Here is a 16,467-nt window from a genome sequence, read left to right on the forward strand (position 1 = left end):
ATGACCTCCCACAGTTGCTATGGAGTCACCAATAAGACCAACAACATTTTATCTGGGAAAAGGACCAAGGATTCTGCCCCTCCCCCGACCCTGCCACCTCGCCCCAGAGGGATGGCTGATTCCAAGACTGGGAAAGGGAAAGGTCAGGTGCCTCCGGACGCCATGCCAGAGAAGGACTCAACATGGAATTCTCAACATGGAATTCTCAACATGGAATTCTCCTGCCAAAACATTTAACCTGAATCCAAGCCTGAGGCCATCACAGATTCAAGGGCATTCTGCGAAATATCTAGCCTATGCCCTCCAAAAACATCCATGTCATCAGAGATTTTTTTGAAAAGCTAGAGAATTTTTAAAAAATAAACCTAAAGAAACCTGACAGACAAATGCAATGTATGACCCTAAAATGGATCCTGGGTCACGAAAGAAAATAGAACAAAGTCATAAAGCACGTTACTGGGACAACTGAGGGAATTTCAAAGCAGACATCATTATAACAGGTGACAATCAAACAGGTAACAGGCAAAAATAAACGTGCACACGTGCATGCATGTGCACCCACACACACAGAGCGGAGAGAGAGAGAGCAAACGGGGCAACGTGTTCACAGACGGTGCCTCTAGGTGAAAGTGTTCACGCACTGTTCTCGTAACTTTTCCACAGGTCTGCACATTTTCAAAATGGACGAGCAAGGCCCTCCCACTCCTTGGAAGCTGTGTGTCCACAGCGACTCAGGCACACTCACCTGTCAGGTACTCCAGGACGGCGGCCATGTACACGGGCGCCCCCACTCCAATCCGGTACTTGGGGTGGCCTTTCTTGATGTACCGCAGCATCCGGCCCACGGGGAAGATGACTCCCGCCTTGGCGGACCGGGAGGTTTTGGTGGACTTCTTCTTCCCACCCCGGCTGGACATGGCGGTGGCCCTGGAGATGGATCAGCAAGTACACTGTGGAGGCAAGAGAACGCTTGGGTCAGGATTACTGGGGACATCTCCCCTTTCCGCACACCCTCAGGGCCGTGGAAGAAACGGGCTGTGCCGGCAGATGCCACCACCTACAGTCACGGAGCCCTGCGAGCCCAGTTTCTTCATTCCATCCATGTGCTTCAGCCCTGGAAAAAAGAATGGCTTAGCTTTTCACATTTTATACCATGACATCAATTTTATCAGCCACTTCCATTTAAACGTTACTCTGACAATGACTGCTCTTAAGTGCCTTGCCTTTATGCCACATGATGTAAAAGAAAATGGGGTTTCTTGGCTGAGATCTATACGCTTGCTTAATAATTGTATTTTCATACACTGGAGACCAGCACTGATAAATTTGCTGAACACTTGACAAAAAGAAAACTATGTCACCTGCCTCTACAATGAAGATGTTAAGTCAGACAGTTAGGTTCTTTGATGAGAGCAGCCTCTCTCCCTTGCAGTCCTTTATCTGTGAGAGGCAAGAACTGCTCACAGGAGTTAAGTGGGCAGCCAGGTTGGAATATAAGGCCTTCTGAGCACTTCCTGACTGCTAGTCAGGCCTGTCCTCAGAGAAGAAAGTCCTTCCTTCCTTCCCCGACCCACTCACCATCCAAAATGCCCCATACCTCTTGTGGGGATCCAGGTCACCACTATCTTAACCAAATAATCACACATTTGGTCCTGAAAAGGTCTTCCCACCGCAGGCCACACTCTAATCCATCTGCTCTCCACTGGCTGAGCTGTCTCCGTGCACACAAATCTGAATATGCTGTGGTACTGTTCTTAAGTTTTCCCTGCTGCCACAATTCCCAAGATGCAATCAGAAACTTTGGCCTGTCATGCAATGCCCTAGAAATCTAGGCCTGCCACACCCATCAAGCTTTACCTGTGCTTCCTGAGGTCTAAACGCAAACACGGGGAGTACCCCCAAATGTCCTCCTCCACAGCAGTCATGCCCTTTAGCCAGGACCTCCTTTATCCTTCGCGCTTTCTGCCTTCTGCCAACCCTCCCGCGTGCTCCATCCTCTGGGTTCCTATGTGCTTCATACCACGGCACTGACGTGCACACACACACGCTCCCCGCCCTGTCTCTCTCGTCTCACCGCTAGGCCTCACAGCGCTGCCCCTGACTGCAGTCCCGGCGCAGCACCACACCGCAAGGTCACAGACGCTTACTAAGAGCATCGAGTCATTCATGCATCCACTTCAGGAATCACGCCTGGGATGGAGACGACAATGCACAAGGCAGGTGGGGCCCCTGTTCTCCCAGAGCTGGTGGGCAAGAGAAATACTACATAACCCTCATCATTCAAATGGGAACTGTGAAAGGCCAGTGCAGGGTGCTGCGGAAGGGGCTGTGAGAGGCCTCAGCCTGTTCCAGGGCACCAGACAAGACTTCCCTAGAAGACACAGATGCTCACACCACTGAACCAAGTGGTCAGGTCTCCCATTTACTGGTAAACTGAGGCCAAGCTCCACAGTGTGTGGGCTCCTCTGGCTCTAACAGTCCCTATCTCTGTGACGACGGAAGTCACAGAGTTAGGAGTCCTTGCTCCTGACACCTGACCCTACATTCAAGATATACATGGTCCATACCTAACATCAGTATGACCCGCAAGACCAGCCTGGATGGTCTGCCTGACGGAGATGGCCAAAACAGCAGAAGGCAGAATTTCTGGGTACGCTGACAGGCCCACCAGAATTAAGGGGGCTCAAGGCCTGTGTGATGAGAACCCTGTATTTCACCCTGTCAAGGGAGGTACCAAGTCTTAATTGATCATTGATTGCTAAAGAGTCCCAGAAGGGTCTGGTTTTTCTGAAACAAATAGTTGGCTCCACTTCTTCTGTAATGAGCTCTGTCTTGAAACATTCTTGGCAAACAGGTGCCCACGCTCACTCTGAGCAGGAAATGGTATTTGTACTTGTGTGTGCATGTGTTTGTAGGGAAGAGTTGTATCTGAGCTCCCAGCAGTCTTTGGCTTTAATACAAATATGTTTCACAGACCTACCCCAGACCTTTGGAGCGAGAGTTTTCCCCTCTTCCAGCAGGAGAGGCCAGTGACCAGGGATGGTTTATGCAGCTCAGCCCTGTTCTTCCTGGTGCACAGACTCCAGCTCCGTCTCTGGGTGGACCTGCCTGGGTATGTTTAGGGCTGACTTTGTGGGACTCGGACAATGTCCTGTCCCAGACAGGAGCCACTAGCACCCGGGGACCTGACACACCTCGTCTTCAAAAGTAACGTTCCTGGGGATCTCTCTGACTCAAGCCAAGAGTCTTTAGTCAACAAGCTGGTGACTCCCGGGTCCCTATCCCAGCGCACACCTGGCTGCCGAGCCCCAGGGCTCTGTTCTGACTGCCCTCGGCAGGGCCTGCTTTTAAGTCCCTTGTGAACTCCTGTGGGTTTCTCAGCCCCAGCGGTGGCAACATCATGCATCAAGCTACCAGTCAGCAGCCAGTCTGTCCCTGTTCCTCTGCCCACCTCCACAGCTCCCAGTCATTAGCCAGGCTTCGCTGAACCCACTTCCATAACTTCACAAGCCTCTTCCCTTCTCTTTGCCCTCCCTGCCTTGGTTCAGCTCCTGTTCCGTGCCTGTTCTCCACACCACTAGTCTCTCTCCATGGATGCCAGAGGACCTCTGCCACTTTGCTGGTTCTCCAGCTCCCCAAGCCAGCCACAAACAGCATCCTTTACTTCTTCAGCACTGCTTCCCATCACCCCTGTCTGGCCTCAGATGCCCAAGTTGCCCTTGACTTCCTGACCTGTGAAGCCATGTCCAGAATGTTTTTACACATGCTGCTTCTCCTGCCTGAAACACCCTTTTGTCCTCTTGCCAAACCTGAACTGACGCTCACACAACCTCTCTTCTCGGTCCCGACCGTGGACTGGATTGTTCACTGCTCTGTATTCCCACAGTACATACCCTGGCACCTCTATGTGTGCCTGCCTCCCTAGCTCGACTCACCTGGGAGCTACTCCATGCCAGGAGCTGCAGTCATCTGCAGGTCCCCCGGTTCCAAGAAAGACCTTAAACATCTGTGCTTAAACGCCAGAGCCATCTTCAGGTCTCATTCAGAATCAGACTCCTTCTCTGATAAAACAGCCCTGAGTCTTCATTCCCTCCCCAAGGCTGCCCTGAGAAAGTTCTGTTCCTTGCCCCTCCTCACGTTCTTGCTGCACTTCTAGCAGTAAATCCCCAAGCTGTAGCCACAGCTATGAAAGAATTCTAACTGAGCCACGCAGCTTCATGATATCCAATAATGTGTGGTGATTTTAAAAACATCATTTGGAAAATCGCCTTGTAGTGGTGCAAACTCCAGGTAAATCCATGAGTGTGGCAGGTCCATCCTGCTCTTCAGAAGTCTAGGAGACAAGGTCGGTTATGGCCAAGCACCAGCATGGGGAGGCAGGGAGGGAAGAGTAACTGTGACAGAAGTGGCCGCTGGGCACTGTGATTAATAACTTGAGTGCCAAAGTCAGACTAACCCAATTCAAGTCATAGTTCCACCACTGAGAGCCTATATATCCTAGGTCAGCTGCTGTAACAAATAAGCCCCTACGTCTTATTTCTCACTTGGGGAAAGTCCGTGACTGGGGTTTCTCTGCAGGATGATCCATGGATCCAGACTCCTCCCACCCTTCAATGCACAATTTGGGGTTACCACTGGAGGTAAAGGGTCATGGAGGAAAATACCTGGGGGCTTTCAGAGGCCAGGTCTGGAAGTGGAGCACACCACTCCTGATCATGACCCACCAAGTAGAGCATGGTCACATGGCCACCCCTACTGCAAGAGAGGTTGGAAAATGTCCTCCAGCTATTTCCTACAAAGAAAAGAGGAAACAGCCAGTCTCTGTAACCTGACAAACCAACTGGAGAGCTGACCCTGAAGCCAGGGTCTGAGTGACCAGTCAAAGCCCACTTTGACCCATATCCTGCATCGAGCCTTTTCTGAGAGGTGGACAGTCCTTTGTGATGCAGAAAGCGGCTTCCCATGCATTCAGCTTCTCATTGGGGCACTGACCTTGTTCACAGGACAAACAGCAACAGTACCCTGCCAAACTGACAAAACTGTGTCCTTCCTTCCTGGATTCATCAGCCAGGAGAGCACCCCATTCAGCAAACCAGAAGCCCTCAGCCCTGCGGAGGGTCCCACATGCTTTGAAGACAATGATAGGTCTTCAGGCAACCCTGGCATCTGTTCATTACTGAACATTAGGCTTGACGGTTATCAGGTCAGGAAATGAAGATTTTGTGGTTGATCCTGAAGGGATCTCTGTGGTCTTTATCTCTGCAACTCCTCCAACTATAAATCAGTCACAATAGACATGAACCTTGTTTGCAGAAACCCAAAGTTCACGCAGATACAGGGGCGGAGGGGCCTCTACAGAGAAGAGCCAGGCTCAGTGAGAAGCACATCTTTGACATCAAGCCCCTCAATGATCAAGACGTGACAACGTGATCTGTCCTCAAAGCACAGGACAAATGAGATGCCTGGCTGTGAGGATCCTGTGAATAAGACAGACACGAAAACAAAGGGAAGGGGCAACAGAGGCAAGGAGGGCAAAGGGTCAGCCTGCCACACTGCTGTTCTCCTCGCCAACAGGGCAGCACAGCCGGCTCCTCCGTGTGCCGCAAACCACCTTCATCCCCACTTCCGCCCTTCGGGACATGCCGCTCACTCAGTGTGGAACACTCTTCTGCCCTCAGTCGGGGGCGACCCTGCCTAGTGGATCCAACGTTTCTCTGATGATGGAGATTTATCAAGGAGCTCCCTGCTCTGCCTCTCTGCAGTGGCTGAGCAATGTGGCCCCCAGTTCTAGTCTAGTGTGGAGCAGCCCCATGCCCAGACTCTGGCTTTGTACAACAAGACCCAACAAACTCTGGCCCATCTTCCCTATACCAGCAAATGAGGGCTCCACCAGGCTGAATCACTCTATTCACTCAGTAGACATTCCTGCAGTGGCCCCTGAGTCCAGTGAGAAGTCCCTTTCAATGAACCTCAGCCACCATTGAAATACGTGCAATTGCTTTTCAGTCTTATGTAAAAGGCTCTCTACAAGCAGTTTCCAGCCCTTCCCTGACTGTCACTCTAGATCCAACTTATACAAATATTCTAAAGCCACCTACCCCACTCCTAGCACTTGTTACACTGTATCACCACTGCCTCTGTTCTTGCCTGTCTTGATGGGATGGACCAGGCCACTCTGCTCACTGACTGTATCTCTTAGAACCTACCATCCTGCCTGGTTCCTGAAAGGCCCTCAAGTGCTAGCTGGGTGGTAACTGATAAGTTACAGTGGCTGGGGGCTCTCTTGACAAAAATGAGGGCAGCATTTGCAAGGACCACAAGACTCAGATGTGGCAAGTGAGACACCAATCTGGGAGCTTCTCTGGGACCATTCATGTGGGAGCCCAGACCCATAAAATTCAGGAAGCTTGTAAGGGCTACCCTGGGGATTCCCAAGAACGGACCACCACCATTTCCCTGATGGCTGAGGTATGAGCATGCAGAGACCTTCGGTGACCATCCTATGATTCCAGCAATCTCCCTTTCTGCCGTTAAGACAAGCACAGTAACACAGACCAGCGGAAAAGACTTATGTTCCTGACCTCTGTCAAAGCTGCCGCCTAGAAAACTCTCAAATAATCAGGGCACTCACGAAACCACTGGAATGGTCAATGGTAAAGTCTTTTATTATCTAAGCAATGAATATGTGCCTATTGATCTTGAACAAAATATTGATTAGAACTGCTGGGGGGCTGCTGGTCAGACAGCCCTATCTCTGGCCCCCGAGGATGGAAGAATCTGAGCTATCAGCGCTCAGGTCACTGACAGGGTGAGGACTATCCCATCCATTCCCAGCCACTGGATAAGTGCCCACATGTCCACATGCATTTGTCACCTTCCCATCAACTCCAATCACGAAGACAAACCTGAGACACTTAATTCTGAAGTGCAGGACACTAATCCTGTTTACAGCATTCTCTTCCGTTTATTCCCATCATACCAAATGATTAACGGTGACACTGCTGTCATGCCCCCAGAGGCATGTGGATATACTACACAACTATCACTCCCAGAGGTGGGGTTCACAAGATTCACTCTGATTGGCTCAGAACAGAGACTTGCTCTGGTACTTTGGCCAATCACGAAAAACATCTCTCTCCATTCATAAAACACTATACCATAAAATGAAAGGGATGATTAAAGAACTTACGGTCCATCCTCAGTGAACCAAGGGATTGCAAACAAGAAGAAAAGGACAAACTGAGATAATAAATAAACCATAACCAAACACTTTGTTCCAGCAGATTTTACTCTTCTCATGTGTCAGGATTTTAGTGGTGGGAAAAAAACAAAAGCCAAAATGAAGAGTGTTATTTACTACAAGTAGGAACGGTTAGCAGGAAGGCAGCCTGGGATTAAAATGTTCACCTCTGCAAATCCACTCTGTGGTATGCATCCTGAGCAACACTCAAGGAACCAGCACTACATTTCAACAGTTAGTATGGCACTCCCTGCCTCCTTCGCAAGGAAATTTTCTTTCAAACCTCCTCTCCCTGTTAAAGGCTGTGCCAACTAGGAGACAGTCACCCCAATGGAAGGCCATCAGAGGAAAATGTGAGCTGCAGTAGGGCAAGACCCTGGTCAGGCTTAGCATCTAGAAACTATTCAATGTTTGTTGAACAGATAAAAGGCATCTTCCTCCTATCCAGAGCCTTCGCAGGCTTATTACTGTTCTTAGGAAGAAGTTTAAATCCCTCAGTGTGTTTCTGATCAGGATCCCCCTCTGTGATTTGGTCTGTTTGGCCCTCTGGCTTTACTAGTTTCCCTCTAGAATCACGACATCTTGAGCCTCTGGCAGTTCCCCCATATGAACTCTATTCTTATTGTTCTCAGACTTTGCACATGTGGGCCAGGTCTCAAACACTTGTCCCCACCTGCCCTCCTTTGCCCAGCCAACTCTTACTTGGTTTTTCTGTGCCTAGTAAGGGCTTGCCCCTGGCTAGGTTACTGTCCTGGGAGCTGCTATGAGAGCTACTGTGGCTTCCTGCACTGACCTTGCAATGGCCACTTGCCTGCCTTCTGCTCCTCCTGTCAGCTTCCCAAGGGTAAGAACTCAACATTTTTTTTTAAACTACATATCAGTTTATTAACAAAAGGATATAACTTGGGAACAGTCAGATGGAAGAGATACATACATAGGGCGGTCCAGGGAAGGGCATGGAGCTTCCACGCCCTCTCCAAGTATGCCACTCTCTCTAAATCTCCACTTGTCTATCAACCTGGATGCTCTCTGAACCTTGTCCTTTGGGGGTTTTACAGAGATTCCATGCTTCCCTGGTGGCTCAGAGGTTAAAGCATCTGCCTGCAATGTGGGAGATCTGGGTTCAATCCCTGGGTTGGGAAGATCCCCTGGAGAAGGAAATGGCAACCCACTCCAGTAGTCTTGCGTGGTGAATCCCATGGACGGAGGAGCCTGGTGGGCTACAGTCCACGGGGTTACAAAGAGTCGGACACGACTGAGCAACTTCACTTAACTTCACTTCATGACTGACCAAATTACTGGCCACTGGTGATTGACTCAAGCTCCAGCCCCCTCCCCTCCTAGGAGGTAGGGGGACGTGGCAAAACTGGACATTTTCTTCATCCAGTTCTGTCCCCAGTGCCTGAGCCCCCCGAAACTTGATTCCCAAGAAATATTCCCTGAAGACCGCAAGGCACTGATCTGGCAGGCTTGATCCAAGCTAACAAGCTATACAATTCTCTGGAATGAAGAGCTAATCACTTGGACTCACACATAAGAGCTGAGGTGGGGCCCAACGTATTTCTAAACCTACAGAACTCGGGAAGGACCCATAAGACAGACATGGGCCCCATTGACCTCTGCCCTTTCCCAGCCCATGTGCCAAGAACAGGGCTCTGAAAAATCTGACACAAATCCAAGGGCACAATCCAAAGAGAACTAGAAGCTGCTGCCATTCTGATGAATACCACATATAGATTCTTGTTGGGTTTTGTCAAGTTGGGCTGTCAGTTTGGGCTTTTATTTAAGTAAACCTCCTTTAAATGGCTTGGGGTAGCATTAACTTAGAAGATATTAGAAGTGGGTCCCAAAAGTCATGTATGTAGTCCAAGCCTCTCTTTGAAATAAGAGGTGAAAGGGTCTTCCAGAGATCTGCTATCTGGAGGACCAGAAAAAATGGCAGCCTGAGATATACCACTCTCTGACCCTGGCCCACTGGGATAGACCAAGCCAGTGACTTATAGTTGTATGGAGTATAGAATGTCATGTGTGATGGTCTAGACAACTCAAAGTTTAATAAAACGTAAGCCATCCCATCCTCATTCTAAAGGCTCTGCCTCAAACAATTTTCACTTATTTAACCCCCTCCCTCCTTCTAAATACCTTTATCTAAGGATCAGTATTAACAATGGTAAGAGATCAAAACAGTAACAAAGTGGAAAGATTTCCTACTCTCCTCCTAAAAATACAGTAAATAAGATTTTAAAGTCTTGAGGATTTAGGAAAAGAGGAAGAAGGAAAAATAGGTTGAAAAATACATCTCTGTTCATTGGGGAGCCTCTTGTGCAAGACTGAGATGCCATTGCCCAGCTTTGGTTAGTAGTGTACATGTATTAATTCCAGGTGCAGCAAAGAAGGGTCCATTTCAGAGCTAATAACTCCTCTGAAAGCAGACCAGTAATCTAAAGGTGGCCCGGAGTAGGTGGATTCCATCTAATTCACAAATAGAGTCTCCCACTCATTTTAATTTAAAACTGTTCAAAATTTCCGGAGTCCTTGGAGCAGGAAATCTTGGAACAAAGCACTTTCCCCCTCTTTAATGATGAAACCTCAAACCACATAGGTAGAAGAAAGAGAGAAGCTAGCAGGAGCGCCCCTCTAATTGTCTATTCTTATACGCTGTTTATTCGATCATTAAAGTCTTACAAGGACTTCGTGGTAACTGTAATTGTTGAATTTAAGGCTTGTCTCAGCTCTGTGTCTCTTACTTCCACACTCGGGAAAGTATCTTTCCCTAACATCTTGTCTAAAACAACGTTTCAAGCAATCTACTGACAAGATCCTTCCTGAGTGATCTGTGGTCCCTGCCGTAGTGCAGGTGGGACGCGCCATCCCGCACACCTGTTGTCAGGCGACATGACCAGCAGCATCCTGCGCACTCACCTCCTCTTTCCACCCCACCCCCCAGCGAAAGACTTCCCTCCTGGCCTTCTCCACTGGAAGAGCCTACAGCCTTCTGGAGTTACCTTGGGAAAAAAACAAACAAACAAACAAACAAACAAAAAACAAACACCACCTCCCAACCACAAAGCAAACAAAAGGCTGTTCATAAAAATGAGAGGGCAGCGGGGGTTCCTGTGGCCCCTCCCCAGCCAGTCCCTGGACAAACCCCTCCCCACCCCGCCTTGGTTCCAGTCTTGCAACTACCCCCCAAACCCCCATCCCACTCTCCCAGCACACCACCCAGACGCCTACACCACCGCCACCTGGGGCTCGAGCCCCACTTATTGTGCCCTGGGCCGGCAACTCGCGAGCAGGCGGGCGCCTCACCAAGTACAACTCCGCGCACAACAGCTCCCGGGCGCCCAGGCCCAGGCCGACCGGCTCCCGCCGCGACGCCTCCCCCGGCCTCGAGTCCAGCCCGCCCGCTGCAGGACGGGTCACCGGGGCACGAGCCGGGGCTGTCTCCTGCTCACAAAAGCGCCCAGGCGCGGGCAGGAGGACGCGGTTCTAGGACAAGTTGGCTTCCGGGTTTGCTTTTTGAACAAAACCAAAGAGGATCCCGCGCGGCCCGGGCAGGGCCTGGGAGGACGCCGTGCGCGCGCGAGGCCCCGGCGTGGGCCGCGTTGAACCCAGCTGCCCGAGTCGGCCGTGCGCCGCCAGGTGCCCGCCAGGCCCGGCCGCTCCCATGCACCCTCGGCCGGAAGAGCAGGGCAGCCGGACCCGGGCGGCGGGGACGCGGCGCGGCGAGGGGGCCCAGGCGGCACTTACGGGGCGGCTCGGCGGCGGCAGCAGCAGCAAGGTGTCCGGCCTGTGCCCTCTCGGCCGCTCGCGCCTTTTCTCTCCGCGCTCCTCGCTGGCCCGCCCGCCCACCTCCTCGCTTCCCGCCTGCGCGACCCGCGCTCGCCCCCTCCGCCCGGCTCCGCTGCCGAGTGAACTGGAACCAGTCGCCGCGGCCCCGGGATTCCCACAATGCACAGCGCGCCGCTCGTCACATCCCATCCCGTCCGCGCGCGTCCGGCCACCCCTCCCGCGCCACCTGGGCGCCCCAGCCTTGACCCCAAGCCAGCAGCCGCGCGCGCGCGCGGGGGCCCTCCGTGCTGTACCTCCTGGACGTCGGTGGGTTAGTTTCCCGGCCGCACGGCGGCCCCAGCTCTGGTCCTCTGTCACCTGGCCTGGACGCCACACGCAGGGTCCCGCCCGAGCTGGGGACTCGCCCTGAGCTAAGTCCTGTGAAAGGTCGGGACCCTGGGTAGAGGCGCTTCTCCAGCGCGCGTCCCAGCCTGTGCGACTAGAGGAACGCTTATTGAGCGCCTACTGGGGCGGGCGAGGCGGGGGGGGGGCTTTTCCTGCCGATCTCTAGAAGCCTTCTCATTAACGCAGGGACGGAGGCAAAATTAATGTTATAAGCAAGGATTTTTCCCTCCCCAACCAATGCAAACCTCCCTCGCACCTCAGAACCTCCCGCTGTCTTTGGACCCAAGCCCTTATCAAGCCTGGTCTTCCCCACGACCAACTGCTGCGCATCCGGCTCCCCTGGAGTTCTTCCCAGTGACCCCTAGAAGTCTGGATTGATTTGCTTTGTTGCATGGAAGCCGTTTACTTAGATTCAGCAAATGTTCACTCTTGGACCCAAGTTGAGATTTACTAAACAGTGATTCTCTTATCATCACACACATTTTTGTTTGCTTTTTAATTATTTTCCCTTTCCCTTTATTTTTAAAAATTAATTTAGTTTTGACTGAGACAAGCAGAAAGAGGGGCCCGCTGCAAAACCCAACTTGTATTTCTAAATTGGTTTTTGGCCTTAAGACCTTAGTGACCCATCCCAAGTTCTAACGTAAGAGCCCTCCGGCTCCTCCTCCTCTCCCCTCCATCTACCGAAGGGGGAGGGGGGAGGCATTAGACCCAGCTGAACCAAATTTAGATAACAATACAGACCCTGCAGAGTTGTTCTGAGACTGCTGAGTTGGTGGTGGAAGATTATGAGTCATTAATGACCACTCCCTTCCCTCAGGTTGCCCCAGTAGCAGTGGTGGTAACCTCCTCCCTTCACCACGATGCTTTACACTCTACTTCAAAAGTCTGCAAAGCAGTGTCCAATACATGCCATTCATTCATTAACTCAGTTAACTTCTGTGGTCATACTTTGTGCCATGCACCAATTTGGGTGATGAAGATGAAGCAGTGAATAGAACAGGCAAAAATCCCTGAGCTCCAGAAGTTTGCAGTCTAGCTGGTAAAGAAAGATAATAGGCAAAAGAGGTGATGTATCAGATGGTGTAAATGCAATACAGAAAAATAAAGCTGTAACTGGCAAGAATCTTTTGTATTCTATTACAAGTTAATCACTAAAGGAGTGTTGCCTATAAGCTTAAATTATACAAAATGGCCCATTTCTGGTAACTCTGTCTAAGATTTAACTCAAGGGAAATATCCTGACCAGGCCCACCTGTGAATGGCTTCTTGGAAGAAATTAACACATCCTCTTTCCAGGCTGACTAGAACCAGGAAATGTTTGACTTTACTCCCTTCCCTTTTAGTATAAAAGAAGCCTGAATTCTAACTCAGGCAAGATGGTTCTCTGGAGGCAAGAGTCCCCCATCTTCTTGGTTTTCTGGCTTTCTAAATAAGTCGCCATTCTTTCTCCCAACAACTCATCTCTCGATTTACTGGCCTGTCATGTAGCAAGCAATATGAGCTTGGGCTTGATGACAAAGCAAGGAAGAGGGATAGAGGTATAAGTTGGGATGGGGCTTCAAATTTTAGAAAAGGCCTCATGGATAAGGAGACATTTAAGGAATTGAGTGAAAGTGAAATTCACTCAGTCGTGTCTGACTCTTTGCGACCCCACAGACTATACAGTCCATGGAGTTCTCCAGGTTGGAATACTGGAGCTGGTAGCCTTTCCCTTCCCCAGGGGATCTTCCCAACCCAGGAATCAAACTGGGGGGTCTCCTGCATTGCAAGTGGATTCTTTACAAACTGAGCTATGAGGGAAGCCCAAAGAATTGAGGCAGCAAGCCAAGTGGATATCTGGGGGATTGGGGTGGGGGGATATCCTAAGCACAGGAACAGCAAATGAGGCAGACAGAAGCATCTCTGAAATCAAAGTACAATGAGTGTGTTCACAAGAAAAGATAATGTGTAACATGATAGAGGTACTCTATGTAATCATATAGCAGTATATAAGTGTAACAAATCAACAGGTTGTACACCTTAAACTCACACAATGTTATAATGTCAATAATATCTCAACTTTTAAAGTGTGAGGTTGTTGTGGAATGAGTGAAAGAATTACAGGAGATGAAACTGAGAAATGATGATTCTTCGGGTCTAAAAACAAAGCATTAAGGATGTGTGAGGATTTCCCCATGGAAGCTGCAGAGAGGTCTCAGAAGAGGGACAGAGACACCACCACCCACCTTTGCTCTGTGCTTCCCTTCTCCCTGGGGAGGTCCCTCAGTTCTACCAGGGCCAGCTACCAGGTGAGGCTTCTGTGGGCCACAGTGAGTCAGGAGGATGCCAGACTCAGTAAGTCATTCAACAAACACTTGCTGAATGCCTGCTGTGGACCAAAAACCCTCTAGGTGCACTGCCACGCTGCCTAGGTTCTGGTCTGAAATGTAAGCAGTCCAGTACTCCTGGAAACCTTAACTGAAGAGACCAACCGGGCTGTTGAAAGCCCAGGCATGTGCGGAGAGGGGGAGACACCTACAGTCTGCTGGTGCCCTAGTCGCGCACAGACCTGAGGCTTCCTCTTCCCCAGGTCCTTAAGTGATGATGAAGGCCAAACACACAGCAAGATTGTCTTAGAGATCTGCAACACTAGTGGACCAAGAAGTAATTCGTTCACCTCGACCCCAGCTTTGGTCTCTAAGTTGGTTTCCCTGGTGACCTGGAAGTGGGTCAAGCCTACAAGACTGGTTTTTCTTTCCATCCTATTGCACATTCAGTTCAGTTCAGTTCAGTTCAGTTACTCAGTCGTGTCCGACTCTTTGCGACCCCATGAATTGCAGCACGCCAGGCCTCCCTGTCCATCACCATCTCCCGGAGTTCACTCAGACTCACGTCCATCGAGTCCGTGATGCCATCCAGCCATCTCATCCTGGGTCGTCCCCTTCTCCTCCTGCCCCCAATCTCTCCCAGCATCAGAGTCTTCCAATGAGTCAACTCTTCGCTTGAGGTGTCCAAAGTACTGGAGCTTCAGCTTTAGCATCATTCCTTCCAAAGAAATCCCAGGGCTGATTGCACATTCACCACGTGTCAAATCAGATATATCCCACCATTTCTGTTTCACAACAGCCCCAGCAGGCACACTATTTGTGGGACATTTCTATCCCCATTTTACAGATGAAGGCACTATAGATTTGGAAAGCTATGAAACATCCTGGGGATCAGAGAGTGGGTAGGCTGGCTGCTGCTGCTAAGTCGCTTCAGTCGTGTCCGACTCTGTGCGACCCCACAGACGGCAGCCCACCAGGCTCCCCCGTCCCTGGGATTCTCCAGGCAAGAACACTGGAGTGGGTTGCCATTTCCTTCTCTAATGCATGAAAGTGAAAAGGGAAAGCGAAGTTGCTCAGTCGTGTCCGACTCTTAGCGACCCCATGGACTGCAGCCTACCAGGCTCCTCTGCCCATGGGATTTTCCAGGCAAGAGTACTGGAGTGGGGTGCCATTGCCTTCTCCGGGGTAGGCTGGCACTGGGGTTCAAATCCAGGTTCATCCAGGACCTGAGTTTTCATGACTCAGTCCTGAATAAAGCCCTTCTAGGGGTGCCCTTCCTCCACACCCAGTATCCATCCTCCTCGTGCCGCCACCCCTGCCCCCGGAGTTCAGAGTGGGTCTTCTTGTCCCCACAGTCATGCACCACTGTCCTTGGGTTAGAGTCCTTACCCCTCCAGAGCTGACCTTGGTGCTATCCTCATGCCCCTCATCCCTCCACAGTGTGCCACTTACAGAACTCACTGGGAATATTGTCCCTGGGAGAAGTTCAAGATGCCCTCTCCCTTCCTCTCTCCCAAAAGCTCCACACCCCTTTTCTCTTCCCTCTAATTTGTTTGTCCTGTTTTTCCATGTCGGTGGCATGCCCTCTCCCCTAGTCAGGTTCAGAGGGTTCCATCAGATTTTTTTCCTTACAATTGTAAAATAAATGCATGCTCACTATGTAAAACTTGGAAAACAAAAATGCACGAAAGCATAAAAATCACCGTTAAGTATACCTAGAAGAAAGCCACTGCTTCCTTTTCAGTCTTTGTAACCATATCTAAAGTGAAGTGAAGTCGCTCAGTCGTATCCGACTCTTTGGGACCCCATAGACTGCAGCCTGCCAGGCTCCTCTGTCCATGGGATTTTCCAGGCAATAGTACTGGAGTGGATTGGCATTTCCTTCTCCAGGGGATCTTCCCAACCCAGGGTTCGAACCCGGGTCTCCTGCACTGTAGAGAGACGCTTTACCGTCTGAACCACCAGGGAAGTCCTTATCTACTTAATAGTAAATGTATTTGTGTTTCTATTGCATTTAGGACTCTTCACCTGCTTTTTAAACTTAATTGTCCTTTATAAACATTTAACCTGTTGTAGGTATTCTACAATAGCAGTTCTCAAAGTATTTGAAATTGAAAACACCTTTACTCTCTTAAATTACTGAGGACTGCAAAGAGCAGTTTTACATGGGTTGCATCTGTCAATATTTGCTCTATTAGAAATTAAAACAAAAATCTTAAATATTAACTTATTCATTTTTAAATGTTAATCTGTAAACAAGTTCATGCTAAACAATGTATTTGTATGAAAAATGACTATATTTTCCAAACAACCAAATTTTAGTGAGAAGAGTATCACTGTCTTCCAACTTTGCACATTTCTTTAATGTCTGTTTTAACAGAAGATAGCTAGATTTTCATGTCTTCTGTATTCAGTAATTGCTATCTATTGTTTTAAGTATATGAAAAACTACAGTCTATATAAAAAATACAGATATGTATTTGGGGAAAATAGAGGATTTTAATAACCTTTTCAGATAATTTTGGATATTCTTATTTTATACTACTCCAATACCCCAAAAGTAGTAGTTTCTTAAAGGTTAATAACAATATAGAATCTGAGACCAACTGATTTGGTAACATCCATTAATCTATATTTTTATTATTTTTAATGGATTTATAATCTATCTTAATTTTTATCCATTATTTTGATGGACCTTTTAGCAGTGCATGATTTGATATACTCACTCATTGGTTTGTGTCA

At 49.5% G+C, this 16,467-nt stretch overlaps 1 protein-coding gene across 12 annotated transcripts in view; it reads right to left on the reverse strand.

Annotated features, from left to right (window-relative positions):
• The window catches only part of MACROH2A1 (macroH2A.1 histone), an 81,400-nt gene extending 69,656 nt beyond the window's left edge, over positions 1–11,744 (reverse strand). For 3 of the 12 annotated variants that reach the window (XM_069592107.1, XM_069592100.1, XM_069592106.1), the window contains exons 1-2: positions 10,991–11,200; positions 746–950 (exon numbers count right to left, since the gene is read on the reverse strand). In XM_069592107.1, coding sequence (XP_069448208.1) covers positions 746–917 — 172 coding nt within the window. In that variant the 5' untranslated portion in view covers positions 918–950; positions 10,991–11,200. Of the gene's footprint in view, positions 1–745; positions 951–10,990; positions 11,270–11,325 lie in introns of those variants that run through there. The other 9 variants (XM_069592101.1, XM_069592097.1, XM_069592096.1 and 6 more) reach the window with 7 other exon arrangements.
• Between the last annotated feature and the right edge of the window lie 4,723 nt (positions 11,745–16,467).

Source organism: Ovis canadensis, chromosome 5 (genome assembly GCF_042477335.2).
Source record: "Ovis canadensis isolate MfBH-ARS-UI-01 breed Bighorn chromosome 5, ARS-UI_OviCan_v2, whole genome shotgun sequence".
Lineage (NCBI taxonomy): Eukaryota > Metazoa > Chordata > Mammalia > Artiodactyla > Bovidae > Ovis > Ovis canadensis.